This window comes from Mastigoproctus giganteus, chromosome 12 (assembly GCF_048544385.1).
Source record: "Mastigoproctus giganteus isolate SK-2022 chromosome 12, ASM4854438v1, whole genome shotgun sequence".
NCBI classification, from domain to species: domain Eukaryota; kingdom Metazoa; phylum Arthropoda; class Arachnida; order Uropygi; family Thelyphonidae; genus Mastigoproctus; species Mastigoproctus giganteus.
Window position 1 is genome coordinate 142,086,994 of NC_143586.1, and position 14,864 is coordinate 142,101,857.

The following is a 14,864-nucleotide window of genomic DNA, read 5'->3' on the forward strand; positions in this document are numbered from 1 at the left end:
TCCGGGCTCCACCTCTAGTGTAAGATCACCTACGGGAATGAAATTTCACATGTTAGTTATTGAATATATAGACAACTTATGTTTAAAATGGCATCTTCCTACTGATGTTTTATCTAGATCAAGGTACGAACTTTCTATATCCCCTTGTAGTTCAGCCACAGCATGGGTTGTTAATGGGAAGTCTTGTCTGACCAGTATGCCTGGATACTATGATGTGGCCACAAAGGAACTGGATGCAAAAAATAATTTTGATATCATATACTTGGATTTGAGGAAAGCTTTTGATTCTGTTGCACATGGAAGACTACTATAAAAATTGAAGCAGTATGGCATTAAGGGCAAATTGCGGCTATCGATAAAGGGATGTTTGAGTGGGAGAAGACAAGGAGTGGTAACTGCTCTTCATGGACTAATGTTATTAGTGGAGTACCCCAAGGGTTCGGTGTTGGGCATATTGTTGTTTTCTGTATTTATTAATGATGTTGATGAAGGTATATCAGGCTTAATGTCCAAGTTTGCAGATGACACAATGGTTGGCAGAGTTGTTAAGACACTAATGACAGCACTCTACTGCAACAGGATCTTGAAAAGTTGAGCAGATGGGCTGAGAGGTGGCAACTGCAGTTTAACATTGAGAAATGTAAAGTACTTCATATGGGTAGCAGCAACCCCAGAGTAACATACAAACTGTGTGGTATTACACTCAGGATAGTGGAGAATGAAAAAGATCTGGGGATAATTGTGCAGTCAGATATGGAGTTTTCTAAGCAGTGTAGACAGGCTGCAAGAGTAGCTCATAGTGTCCTGTCAATGATATACAGGAATGTTTCTAGCAGCGATAAGGAAGTGAATATCCCCTTATATAAGGCAATAGTCAGGTCCGGACGCCTCATTTTAGGAAGGATGCAGAGCTGCTGGATTGAGTAAAGAGAAGGGCAACGAGACTGGTGAGTGGAACAAAGAGTTGCTATTATGAAGAAAGGCTTCAGTTGTGCAAATTACAGTCTAGAAACTATGCACCTGCGAGGTGATCTAGTTGAGGTATATAAGGCCTTGAATGGTTTGAGCAAGCTCAATGCTGATTTGATTCTTCTCCTTGCCCAGATTACTCACCTGAGGGGACATAAATTTAAATTGAAGAAAGACATTTGTAGAATAGATGTGTGGAAATTTGCCTTTAGCCAGCAGGTGGTTCACTGCTGGAACAGGCTTCCATCTGTCATTGCGGAAGTTGACAACTTAAATAAATTCACGGCAGAACTGAACAAAATATTTGGGGTGAATGGATGGGTGAAATGGGAAGGGGTTTTTTTTTTTTTTTTTTTTGGCTGATGCTGTATAAGCTTGCTTTCTTTCATCATATGCCTCTACTAATGCTAAGACTGGAGATCAAAGAGATGTGGCATATGCAACAAGTAACTACCATCCCGGTCAACATGTCAATGTCCGGTGTAGTGCCAAAGACCCTATATAACAGCCTAGCAGCAATAGGTCTCCCAGAAAACACCTACAGAAAGTATATGTTCTCTGGGAGACTGCCTACTTTCTGTAGGTGGCCTCCCAGAGGAACTCTCTTAACTATTCTACATGTGCTCATTCTGAACATCTGTAGGATAATTAGAGAGTTCCTCGACCAACCGTAACACCAGACATAACAGCTACCCTGTGTACTTAGTAGCAATGCCAGTCACAGGGTGCTCTCCCAATCAGGAAGAAATAACATAAGAGCAACAATAATAATATTGTAATTATATAACTGTGTTTAGTATGAAATTATTGCATAATAAGCACAGTAACAATGTAATTTTTTGTAGTTATCTGTTAATTGCAATAATCGTTATATTCAGTCCACATTATAACTGTTCATTTTCACATACAGTTCTTAGTAAAGTTTCATTACATCATTATTCTTCTCTTTTTTGGTGATTCCTTTTTATCTCTCTCTCTCTTCTCAGGGTAAATCAGGAATTTTTTTTGGCTGGTGCAGCATAAGCCTCGAGCTTCCTTGCACCATGTGGCTAAGTAGTAGTAATAATAGTAATAATCTGCAAAACTTCCTTTCATTTTCTCTTCTCTGAATACTTATTTTTTTTGTACAATTTATTATTGTCTGCATGGGTAGCCATTCAATTATACATGTTGAAAGTCTCTTAAAAGCCTTAACTGCACATCTACAAGAGTATTTATTTGGTTCAGCCTATAAAGTTATATAATGTTTAATTTATTATTATTTCAGAGGTGATATACTGGTCTGACAGTGCACTTGACAAGATTCAGCGATCAGACCTGGAGGGAATCTATACAGAAAATATCATCACTGCTGGCCTGGATTCTGTTGATGGCCTTGCTGTTGATTCAACAGGCAGAAAGATATACTGGACAGACAATGGACGTAATGGAATTGAAGTTGCAGAATTGGATGGACGATATCGTAAAATTCTGATTTGGGACAATCTGGACAGTCCTCGGGCCATTGCTTTACATTACGATACAGGGTAAGAAGTTATACTACTTCTAGTGAATAAACGGTTATTAGTTTTATACACCTACCCATTATTAAAATATGAACACGCCTGCCATTGTGAATAATGGCATAGGTATTCATATTTATATGTCTAATGCACCAGTCAGGATTAAACAGCTTTTAAACTGCGTGAAATGCAGCAACTTCACTGTGATTTAATTGATTTTAAAGATTTATCCTTGGTCTGTCGTGAATGGGCACTTGCTGTTGCATAGCTATTACTAAGGTCTATAAAGACTGACAGCCTAATGACAAAAAAATAATAATAATCACAAGTGGTGCAATAGAAAAGGTTCATTCACACTGTAAGCAATAGCAAAGCATATGGTTTTGACTACTAGTAAGGTGACACTGCAGTTACTCATTTCCAGAAGAACAGTGAGGGATACCTTCTGCTGATTGGGGTAAAAGATTAGATAACCACAGTGAATTCTCCCCTTACACACATGTGCATGCATGCATGCGCGCGCGCGCGCACACACACACACACACACACACACACGACCCAACATCATCACAAGAAGCAGCAATTCTCATAGTGCATTAGGTTTGCTGGGTTTTATTACATGCACCACACTGTGGATATGTAGATGGTTAAGTTATTTGGGTGATGGATTGAGCCCCTGGATCCTTCATTTTACAAATAAAATGTAGTAAAGTAACAACATAAAAATGTGTAATTGCTTTAATGCAAATATATTAACCAAATTTTATCCTGTAAATAAGGAACACTTCAATCAGTATTATGCAAATTAACCTGTATGTTTTACTAAAAATGTTTTGTCAAAGTTAAACTTCATATGCTATGATTCAGATATGAGGAATCAGAGGTACAGCTCAGTGAAATTCTTAATTAGTAAGAAAGTTGCAATACTCTCTTAAGATAATGAAACATTTCCTCAAAGCCTATAGATGGGGATACAGAATGAATAAAAGCTAAGGTCCTTGCTCAGTTCAATCCTTGAAGGCAGTGATATTAAAGTTTGAATAGACTTGATGAATTACTAATAAAAATTAAATAAAAAGTCATCCCTTGATATAAGTAGAAACTTTTAATTAAAATTTACTGAATAAACAGATTATCCTGAACTTCACTTTCAGGGTGAAGTTCAGGATAATCTGTTTACTGTTCAGGGAGAATGCAGAAGAGGTGTCCAGAAATACAAATAGTTCTTGATATCTGTATTCAAACAATAACCAAGATTCTGAAACTGCACCTGTATAAGCTCAAACAGTTCAGAGTTTACTATGAGAAGGGCACTGGATGAGTAGTCAAAAATTTTAAAAAGAAAACACTTGATTCCACAATATTTATGAAATTTTAAATAATTTAGAAGTAGAAATTAGATGAAAGGCAAATTTATTTCCTATCAAAAGGCCAGTCCAATATAATATTGCATTCTTGTTGATATTTTCAACTTTTGGTATCTATTACCAAGGACAAAGTTGAGTAGTTCTCTTTCAAGCTTGCTTATCAAACAGACTTTGAGGAGAGCTGTTAATTCAAGAGTTGTTGACTTTGCGTTCAAGAGTTGAAGCCCACTTTTGTCATCATGTTATAGCTAATTTGCATGCTTGCATTGTGTGGGCTAAAGAAGACCTTCATGCAATAACTTGACAAACAATTACATCAAGGTAAAAATGTGCAATTTCATACACACTCTTGACAAACACTCTTTGGACCATGTTTTATGAATAAATTGTTAATGGACATTTGATTATTGTATTCATAGTGGTAAAAGGAAGCAGGCTTATTCGACATCTTCCAAAAGAAAACACTGTCCATTTCATGCTTTAAATTTATTCAAACAACCTGCTTCCACAACACCTGATGGAACTTTGTTCCAACAGTCAATTACTCTCTGGCTGTAAACAAATTTTTGCACATCCATCCTGTGAACAACCTTTTCGAATTTAAATTTATGTCCCTTTGTATGTGCCATCTGAAAAAGAGTAAGGATGCCATCAATATTTAGTTTATTTGGCCCATTTAAATCCATAAATACTTCAATCAGGTCTCCTCACAGGTGCCTGGTTTCAGATTCTCCAGTTTACAGAACTCAGGTCTTTCTTGGTAAGAGAAGACCTTTCTTGACTAATCTTCTTGCTCTTCTCTGTACCCATCCCAGATCTGCATCCTTCCTAAAATGAGATATCCAAAACTTGTATGTAGTATTTAAGATGCAGCCTAACCATTTCCTAAAAACCAAACAACAATGAACCTTGTGCATCAGCAACATAAGTATTATTGTGCCATTATGTATTATGTCTATACAAGTCTGTGTTCCGTGGCTAATTTGCATGTTATGCAGTCTTGTATAGACTGCATAACATGCAAATGTTATGCAGTCTATTGCCCAGTTATTGCCCAGTTCAACATGATTTTTTATTCTCTGCTATCATGAGTTTTGTACTACCCAAATTAGCATTAGCAAAGGCACATGATGCAAGAAAGCAAGCTTATATAGCATCAACCAAAAAAAAAAACCCTTATTTCACCCATCCACTCGCTCCAAATGTTTATAAAGTTCTGCCTTGAATCTACTTAAGCAATCAACTTCTACAACGACAGATGGAAATTTTTTCCAGCAATCAATGCCCCACTGGCTAAAGGCAAACTTCCGCACACCTATCCTACAGCCATCTTTCCTCAATTTGAATTTATGCCCTCACAGACGATTATTCTGAGTAAGAGGAAGAATCCCATCAGCATTGAGCATGCTCAAACCATTCAAGACTTTATACACTTGACATAACAGCTGTGTCTGGAGACTAGGCACCTGCGAGGTGCCTAGTCTCCAGACACTGTAATCTGCGAAACATAAGCCTTTCTTCGTAAGAGCAACCCTTTGTTCCATTCAATAATCTTGTTGCCCTTCACTCTACTCATTCCAACAGCTCAAAATCCTTCTTAAAATGAGGCCTCCAGACCTGTATACAGTACTCAAGGTGTGGCCTGACCATTGCCTTATACAAGGAGATAATCACCTCTTTATCCCTGCTAGAAAAATTCCTGTATATATCATTGACAAGACACCATGAGCTACTCTTGCAGACTGTCTGCACTGCTCTGAAAACTTCATATCTGCCTGCACAATTACCCCCAGGTCCCTTTCATTCTCTGCCACTGTCAGCGTGATACCACAGAGTTGATACATTTCTCTGGGATTACTGCTTCCCATATGTAGTACTTTACATTTGTCAATGTTAAACTTCCTTTGACACCTCTCAGCCCATCCTCTCAACTTTTCTAGATCCTGTTGCAGCGGTGTACTGTCATTAATGTCATTAACAACCCTGCCAATCTTCATATCGTCTGCAAACTTGAGGAGAACTGATATACCTGATATAATTAAGCCTGATATACCATCATCAATATCATTTATAAATACAGAAAACAACAATGGACTCAAAAATGAACCCTGAGGAACTCCACTAATAACATTAGTCCATGAAGAGCAGTGTCCATTGATTACCACTCTGTCTTCTCCCACTCAACCATCCCTTTATCCATAGCAGCAATTTGCCACCAATGCCACACTGTTCCAATTTGTGTAGCAGTCTTCCATGTGCAACAGTAACAAAGGCTTTTATAAGATCCAAATATATGATATCAAAGTTATTCTTTGCATCCAGTTCCTTTGTGACTACATCATAGTATCTAATCAAATTAGTCAGACAAGACTTCCCCTTAACAAACCCATGCTCTGTCCGAGCTATAACTGAAGTCTTGTCTAGATGATCCTGCAGTGCTTCTTTAACCAGTGCCTCCATTAATTTACCTGGAACAGAAGTTAAACTAACAGGTCTGTAATTACCTGTGTTTCCCTTTGTGGATTGGGGTCACATTTGCACATCTCCAGTCTATGGGTACCTCCCCTGAGTCCAGGGAAGCTCTCATAAATATGGCTAAGGGTTTGCTTACTTCCTTTACTGCCTCTTTTAATATAACTGGATAGATTCCATCCACCCCCAGGTGCCTTTCTTGTGTTTATCTTCAACAATTTCTCCTCCACTTTACTCTCAGTTATTACAAGATTATCTAGCTTATTGCCAGAGTTGAATACACCTCTGGCATTCCCCTCGCTGAATAACTCCTCATGTGTGAATGTCGATGCAAAATATTATTCAGTTTGTTAGCTACCTCTGATTCATCCCCTTCCTTCTAGAGTTTACATAAGTAAAGAACTCTCTGCTGTTTTTTGTAGCATTAGCATTAGTAGAGGCATATGATGCAAGAAAGCAAGCTTATGCAGCATCAGCCAAAAAAACTTCCACTTCACCCCTCCATTCGTTCAAAATACCTGTCCAGCTGAGCCTTAAATTTATTTAGGCTATCAACTTCCACACTTCTTTTTTCATTTCCTTGGTCGGATTACTGTTTCAAAACTTCTGATGTCAACGTTTGCTCAGATCGTGTCAGTGAAATTATTCTTCCAGGAATGGAATTGTTTATCCCACACTCCACTTTAAAATTTCGTCCTTTATCTAAACCTTGGTTTTCCAATAAATGTGCTAAGGTTGTTCAAGAGAAGAATGTTGCATATCGTAATTGGCTTGTTTCCAATTCTTCAGTTTCATTTTCTGTCTACACCAAAGCTCGCAACAATTGTAAAGCAGTTAGTAATCAGTCCAAACTAGAGTTTGAACAGGCTAAGAGTAGAAAACTTGCTTCTTGCCCTAATGGTAGCCGAGCATTCTGGTCTCTTGCCAAAGCTATTGGCCGCAACTTTTGCCCATCTCTGCTCCCACCTCTGTCCAAATCAGATGGTTCTGTTGTCACTTCAGCCAAGGATAAAGCTGACCTGCTAGCATCCCATTTTTCTTCCAGCTCATGTATTAATGATCTTGGTAAAACACCTCCGACCATTCCCAACACACTCCATTCAATGCCTCCTGTGGTCTTCCGTCAAAAGGATATCAGAAGGATTTTGATGAATCTTGATGCTAAGAAAGCTCCAGGTCCTGATGGTATTTCTTCACTTGTTCTCAAAACCTGTGCTACTGAACTTACTCCTATTCTTTGCCGCCTTTTTTCACTTTCTTATTCCAAATGTGTTTTTTCTTCTGCTTGGAAATTTGCTCATATCCAGCCAGTTCCTAAAAAGGGTGACAAATCCCTCCCATCCAATTATCGTCCCATTGCAATTACTTCTACTCTTTCTAAAGTAATGGAGAAATCAATTAACCGCCAACTCTTAAACTACCTAGAAACCTTCCGTCTGATCAACGATCACCAGTATGGATTCCGTCAGTGTCGATCCACTGGTGATATTCTGGCTTATGTTACCCATTTATGGACTAATTCAATGGAAAGGTTCGGTGAAACACAGGTAGTTGCTCTTGACATCTCAAAGGCTTTTGATTGTGTTTGGCATAAAGGTCTTCTAAACAAGCTTCCATCTTATGGTTTGCCAACTGTTTTTAGTAATTGGGTATCCAGTTTTCTCTCTGATCGCTCACTGAGGGTGATGGTAGATGGCTCTCTGTCTTCTAACTTCTCCACTAATGCGGTGTCCCCCAAGGTTCAGTTCTTTCACCCACTCTTTTCCTCTTGTGTATTAATGACCTTCTTCCATTGACTGGAAATCCTATCCATAGTTTTGCCGATGATAGCACATTTCATTCCACTTTCCATTTTGAGAAACCTTGTCCTGCTCAATCAACTTCAATTTTTCGACAATTTGCTACCAACTCCTTAAATTCCGATTTTCAGGTATTTCTCCAGTGGGGCAAAGACAACTTAGTTGTTTTCAATCCTTCTAAAACTCAGTCTTGTCTTATATCTCACAAAAAGGATTCTTCTACTCCTATGCTTATCTTTAGTGACACTCCGATTTCTAGACAAAATGATATATCTCTTTTGGGGATTACCCTGACTTCTAATCTCTCTTGGCACAAGCACATTACAAATATAGCTTCCTCTGCATCTAAAAAACTTGGTTTTCTCTTTCGCTCTCGCCGTTACTTTTCTTCCAAACAGCTGCTCACTCTGTATAAATCGCAAATCCGCCCTGCCATGGAATATTGTTCCCACATCTGGGGTTGTGCACCCAAAACCTCTCTCAGGCTTCTTGATTCCATTCAGAAGAGGGCAGTTAGGTTAATTAATGACTCATCTCTAACAGAGTCTCTCCACTCACTTTTTCATAGACGTACTGTTTCTGCTGCATGCCTCTTCTACAGATACTTCCATGGGAACTGTTCTTCTGAACTGGCTTCTATAATTACCGCTCTCTCTTTCAAAACAGTCCGAACACGTGCCGCCTCCAGCCAACATCCATTTACTGTCCAACTTCAAACCCACAGAACCAACTTTTCATCTTCCTCATTTATTTATTCAACTGCCATTTTCTGGAACAACCTTTCTTCATACGTATTTCCTGAAAATTACAATCTACAGAAGTTCAAGTCCAATGTCAACAAATATCTTCTTTCGTCTTCTCAACCTCTGACCCAAGCACGGTACTAAGTACTATGGGTTCTAATACCTCTTGTGTTTGGGGTTCACATAAAAAAAAAAAAAAACAAGGGATGTAAGTCTGTTCCACCAACCAACTACCCGCTGGCTAAAGGCAAATTTCCGCACATCTATCCTACGTCTGTCTTTCCTCAATTTGACTTATATCTATCATAGGCTTCTGTGTCACATGTTAATTTATATGTATCCCATGCATTTTTCTTCTCTGTCACATGTCTAATTGTTCATCTGACATATATTTAGGCCTAAATCTTGAACAATATTTCTTTGTTGGTATAGATTAATTCTTTGAATGCTTCACATTTTGAATTTGCTGGTGGTAACATCATCAGTTGGTTCCACCGTATAGAATTTAAATACTGTCTCAGACCACGGTATTTTCCTTTACAAAAACAAAATCCCTTCCCTTTACCCTTGATGGTAGTTACCTCTTCGAATAAATCCCACTTCACTGTGTTCACTGCCACCTAGTGGTTCCTTTATCTGCAGATTCTTGATGCATGAAGAATCATTTCTGTTGATCAGATCAAGAGTATTACTCCCTCTAGTTGCCTACCGAACATGCTGCTGTAGAAAACAATCATCCAATAAATCCACAAAAGCCTTGCTAGTTGTATGGGTGACCAACCCACGAATTCCAGTCAATATCCGGGAAATTAAAATCTCCCATTATAAGACGCTCTGATTTACTGGCCCACTCTAATTCTCTGCACAATTTCTCATTATAATCATCAGATTCATTAGGCCTATAACACACACCTACTCTCATTTTCCCTTTCCCCGTGCTTATGTCACACCAAACAGACTCAACATTGCATTGTCCACCAACATCAACTGGATGCACTTCCTTAGATTTTATGTGTTTCTTAACTAACAGCATAACCCCTCCTCCCTTCCTGTCCTGTCTATCGTTTCTGTACGCATTTTACTCCCCAAATTCCAGTTCTGCACTGCTTATGTCTGTGTGACACCATGTTTCTGATATCCCAACAATATCTGCCTTTGATGTCTTGACTAGCACTTCAAGCTCATCGAATTTATTAACTATACTCCTAGCATTGGTGTACATGCAAGTATACATGCACCTGTTTCTACTCTTAGTTACCCTAACACAGCCGATGTATTTACTTGTTCCACTATGACTCCCAGCAGTGCTGGAAATTCCCATTGCCTTGCTTTCCAGGCTGCTGGTCAATTGCATTTCAATAGAAGTAGTGCAAGAATCACTTTTGCCTCTGCCAGTGGCTGCTGTTAATCTATTTGTCCGTGTATGCACCCAAGCTAGCAGTTTTCCTACCCACCTAACTCTGCCTTGATAGCATCAGCAAATATTCTTGCACCCTTTCTATTTAAGTGTATCCCATCCTTGTAGAAGCAGTCTCTCCTGTTAACAAGCACAGACCAGGCTGAGAAAAATTCCCCTTGAGCCTTGCACAATATCTCCAGGGCCGAATTGATCGACAAGGCTCTCATCATATACTCCCTCCTATCGTGTCTGGGAAGAATTGCAGACACTTTCAAATTCAACCCTAACTCACGACTTTTTTTCAGCATTGTCTTGTAGTTGTTAAGTAATTCTGCCGGTCTCCTACTCTTAATATCATTAGTGCCAACATCTACAACAATATCACCCTTTGTGCCCTTAAAGTGTGATATCTGCCCTACAACGTCATCTTCCTTCGCCCCTGGCAGACATACCCTGGTCCTGTTCCATCTATCCGTTTTGCACAATATGTTCCCCGTTGCCCTGACAATAGAGTTACCTACAACAACTAGTTCCTTTGGGATCAGCGCATTCTGCCTTGGGGGTTGCCGCTGTGTTGCGTGATGTTCAGATGCAAGCTCTGGTATTGATGTGGGCAGCTGAGAGCTTGATGGTCCCCTCAATTTAAATCCTTCGAGGGCATCCACCCTGTCTTTCAAGCTCTCATATAAGCCCATAACAATGCCAAGTTGGCACCTGATTTCCTTGCACTCCTTACAAAGACATTCCCCTTGACAATATCATGTCCCGTTCCTGATTGCTCCACAAACATCAAACAAGCAGTGCATTTCAATAGACTGTGATTCAGAGGACAACCGCCCCCTCAGTTCTCCCCTGCGCCAAAGCACTTCCACTAGTTTGAGCCTTTTGCTTTGCTGCTCTGGTCTGAGTCATGATTTCTATTCAAGTTCAATAAAATTCCCATACAAAATATAACCCTAAACTTATATCTCAATGCAGTTATAACACTATATATATATATATATATATATATGTATGTATTTTGGTATCAAATGTTATCTCCGAGTTACGTTATATGACTTTCGTATCCCCTGTCAACTTATATGTATTAATTTATGATGTTACATTTGTAATAACTAGGTCGCTATATTTATTTAGTTAAAAAAGTACAATTCAATTGAAAATGAAATTTAATAAGATTAATAAATTTTACTGATTAATTGATACTACTATACTTGCTATCTAGTTTTCCATTAAACTTTACGCTATTTAGTTTTCCGTTAAACCTTACGCTAGCACACGTATCGTATAACAATGGCGGCAAGTTATGAACGGTTAATCGACGGACACGAAGTATTATTTACTTTCCAAATTGCGCTATCTAAATTCAAAATAAACCACTGAGCTTGACCAAGTCTATAAGCTACTTATAGAAAATAATTTAATCTAACAATTAAGTCAATAAAGCGGCTAAGTATAATTAAAAACTTTTGTTTGCGGGAGCTACAAAACCTGTCCACACGTGGATTTGATACCCTTACCGATACTAAGTAATAAGCTACAAAATCTCTATCTAAATTCAATTTTTAGATTGCAGTAATCTTCAGAATAGCATACAATTGTATGCAATTCTGAAGATTAATGCAATCAAGTGCAGCAACTTGCATTTATGATTGTTAAACCTATTTGCTAAATTTTTCTGCCCACATGCTTAATTTGTTCTGATCCTGTTGGGACCTTGCATTCACTGATTACTGTCATTAACCACCATTCCTACCTTTGTAGGAATGGTAAAAACTAAGCCATTAAATTTGATAAAACTGCTGTAAGAAGCTCAACGCCATACTCTGAGGACATTTTTTTATGTTATTGTATTAGATGGTTCCAGTCAGCTCCCCCTGAAAACCTCACCACCTATTGACAATGCTGTACATATACAACTACTGAACAAGTTGATGTACAAGTATCTTAGATTCCCTTGATGAGGATCAATTCATTCTCAATGTAATGTCCATGTCACAATGAAATACTATTAAGGTATCTGAAATCATAAGTCCCAACATAAGGTTGTGATGACCTTCAAAGATCCAACTGACACTTTTAGGTCCACTATAAAGACTCAAAATCATTAGTAGAAGTCCAAAAATGTCCAATCCAGGAAGTAGAAGTCTTAGCCAGGAATTATGGTCACAATATTCAACTTTGTTCTCAAACCTGAGCAGTCTCAACAGTGCAGCAGTTAAGAATAATACTTCAATCAGTGTCCATATACAGTCCATGGAACCACAATAAACAACAGCAGCATGGATCATCCAACAGACTTGTCATAATGGTCTATCTTTCCACTACAGCACCAATTTCTCCAACACGAGTCCCCTAAAAGTGTCAGCAATTTCCTCAACAACTGCTCTGAATTACCGGATACACCATGCCATTATTGATGTTGATACCATTGTGTCACAGGTCTCCATAGCTAAAGGACTATGTTCTGTGCAGGTGTCATCAGTGTGATGTTTATACAGTGGATTCCGCTTATTTGGGCCATCGGTTATTCGGGGCAGCTTTTTATTTGGGACAAATCTTAAAGAACAGAACCCAATTGAGAAAATAGCCAGGGTTTACTTCACTTAATTGGGACAACCTGCCGTTTAATCGAGGCAGGAGACCACAGCACTCAAGATTACCCTACAATTGTCTCCGACCATACCATGTGGTTCGGTCGGATTTCTGGAGGTCACAACCATAAAACAATAAAAACAATTAGCAGTCCCTTGTTTATTGGGCTTTTCTGTTAGTGCTTCAATCATATAAAAAAGTTAATTTTCAGAATCTGCTCTTCATTCCTATTTTTTAGGAATCTGCTCTTCATTCCTTTGTTACTCCGTTCTAACTTGCGTGTATCGTGTTACTTGCAATTTGCGTGTGCCATGTCCTTTGTTATTGATTGCTTATCTTTTTTACTGTTTTAAATTTTAACCCCCACCCACAAATGTCAGTGAACAGAAATGTCAACTAGTTAGTATGTACATATTACAGTACGTATTAATTAAGCTAAGCACGTAAGTGTAAATTATTTTTATTTTGCTAACCTGTGGAAAATATTCTTCCAATTTTCACGTATCATTTAATTTTTTAATTGGTAACGTAATAAGGTGTAAATTTGTACTTAATACAGTATATCTTTACTTTTATAGCCTGTGGATAATATTCCTCCTATTTTTGCTGATTAGAATCGCTGTTTAATAGAATTAAACTTTAATTCACAAATGTGATCACAATGACCAGCGCTTACTACATATCGTATAGTAAATGGGACTTTACTATAGTGAGTCCATTGTAAAGTGATTTGATCGTACAGAAAATCAATCGTAAAGCTGTATTTTTAACTATTTACATGAAACTTCACATGGTTGGGGCAGCCGCTTAATTGAGCCAAAATACACTAGTCCCGATGTTTCCCAAATAACCGGAATCGACTGTAGTATAGTATAGTATCACAATTCTTCACAGATGAAGCATTATGCTCCACAAATACTGAAAAACAGACTCCATGGGCCTGTAACTCCTGCTGTAGAAGTGTCAGAATGAGACATTTAGGTCGAAGTATTATGTTCCATGAATACTGACAGATGGGTACCATGAGCCTGCAACTCCTACTGCAGAAATGACATGATTGGCCATTTTAGTCATCAGAACAGTGGTACTCCTGCTGTAGAAATGGCACAATCAGCCATTTAGATCAATCAGAACAGTATAATTGAACAACCAACCATTGAAGATAGAGCTGTAGGATGTATCTTGAGGTTCTTTATAAGTTGTAATGTTCACACAGTAGACTCCCACCTATAATCTATGGACTGGAGGTGTGCAAATGTATCCCCAATTCATAAAGGGGGATCAAAAGGTGACATGAGTAATTACAGACTTGTTATCTTAATGTCTGTTCCAGGGAAAATAATGGAATCACTAGTTAAAGAAGTAATGCCTCACCATCTGGAGAGGCATACAATTATACTGCAATTGCAGCATGGATTTGTTAAGGAGCAGTCTTGTCTAACCAATCTGAGAGGGTACTATGATGCAATGACCAAGGAACTGGATACAAAAAATAATTTTGACATCATACGCTTGGATTTCAGGAAGGCTTTTGATACTGTTGCACATAAAAGACCGCTGTATAAACTGGAGCAATGTGGCATTACGGGTAATATACTGCTATGGATAAAGGGTTGGTTAAGTGGAAGAAGATAGAAAGTAGTCATCAATGGGCACTTCTCTTTTTAGATTAATGTTATTAGTCAAGTTCCTTAGAATTCAGTGCTGGGCCCATTGTTGTGTTCAATATTTATCAATGATATTGATGAAGGTATATCAGGCTTAGTCCAAGGTTGTTAGGGTGGTTAATGACATTCATCAGGGCGAACTACTGCAACATAATCTAGGAAAATTGGGTCAATGGGCTGAGAAATGGCAGTTGAAGTTTAACATTGACAAATGCAAGTTATTGCATATGGGTAGCAGTAACCTCAGAGTAAATTATCGATTGTGTGGTACTATACTCAGGGTAGTGGAGAATGAAAAAGACCTGAGGTAATTGTGCAGTCAGACATGAAATTCTCTGAACAGTGCAGACA

At 38.4% G+C, this 14,864-nt stretch overlaps 1 protein-coding gene across 1 annotated transcript in view; it reads left to right on the plus strand.

Annotated features, from left to right (window-relative positions):
* Lrp4 (LDL receptor related protein 4) overlaps positions 1–14,864 on the plus strand; it is a 904,868-nt gene that overhangs the window by 694,874 nt on the left and 195,130 nt on the right. Inside the window, exon 22 of the mRNA XM_090386734.1 lies at positions 2,237–2,495. Coding sequence (XP_090242860.1) covers positions 2,237–2,495 — 259 coding nt within the window. The remainder of the gene's footprint in view (positions 1–2,236; positions 2,496–14,864) is intronic.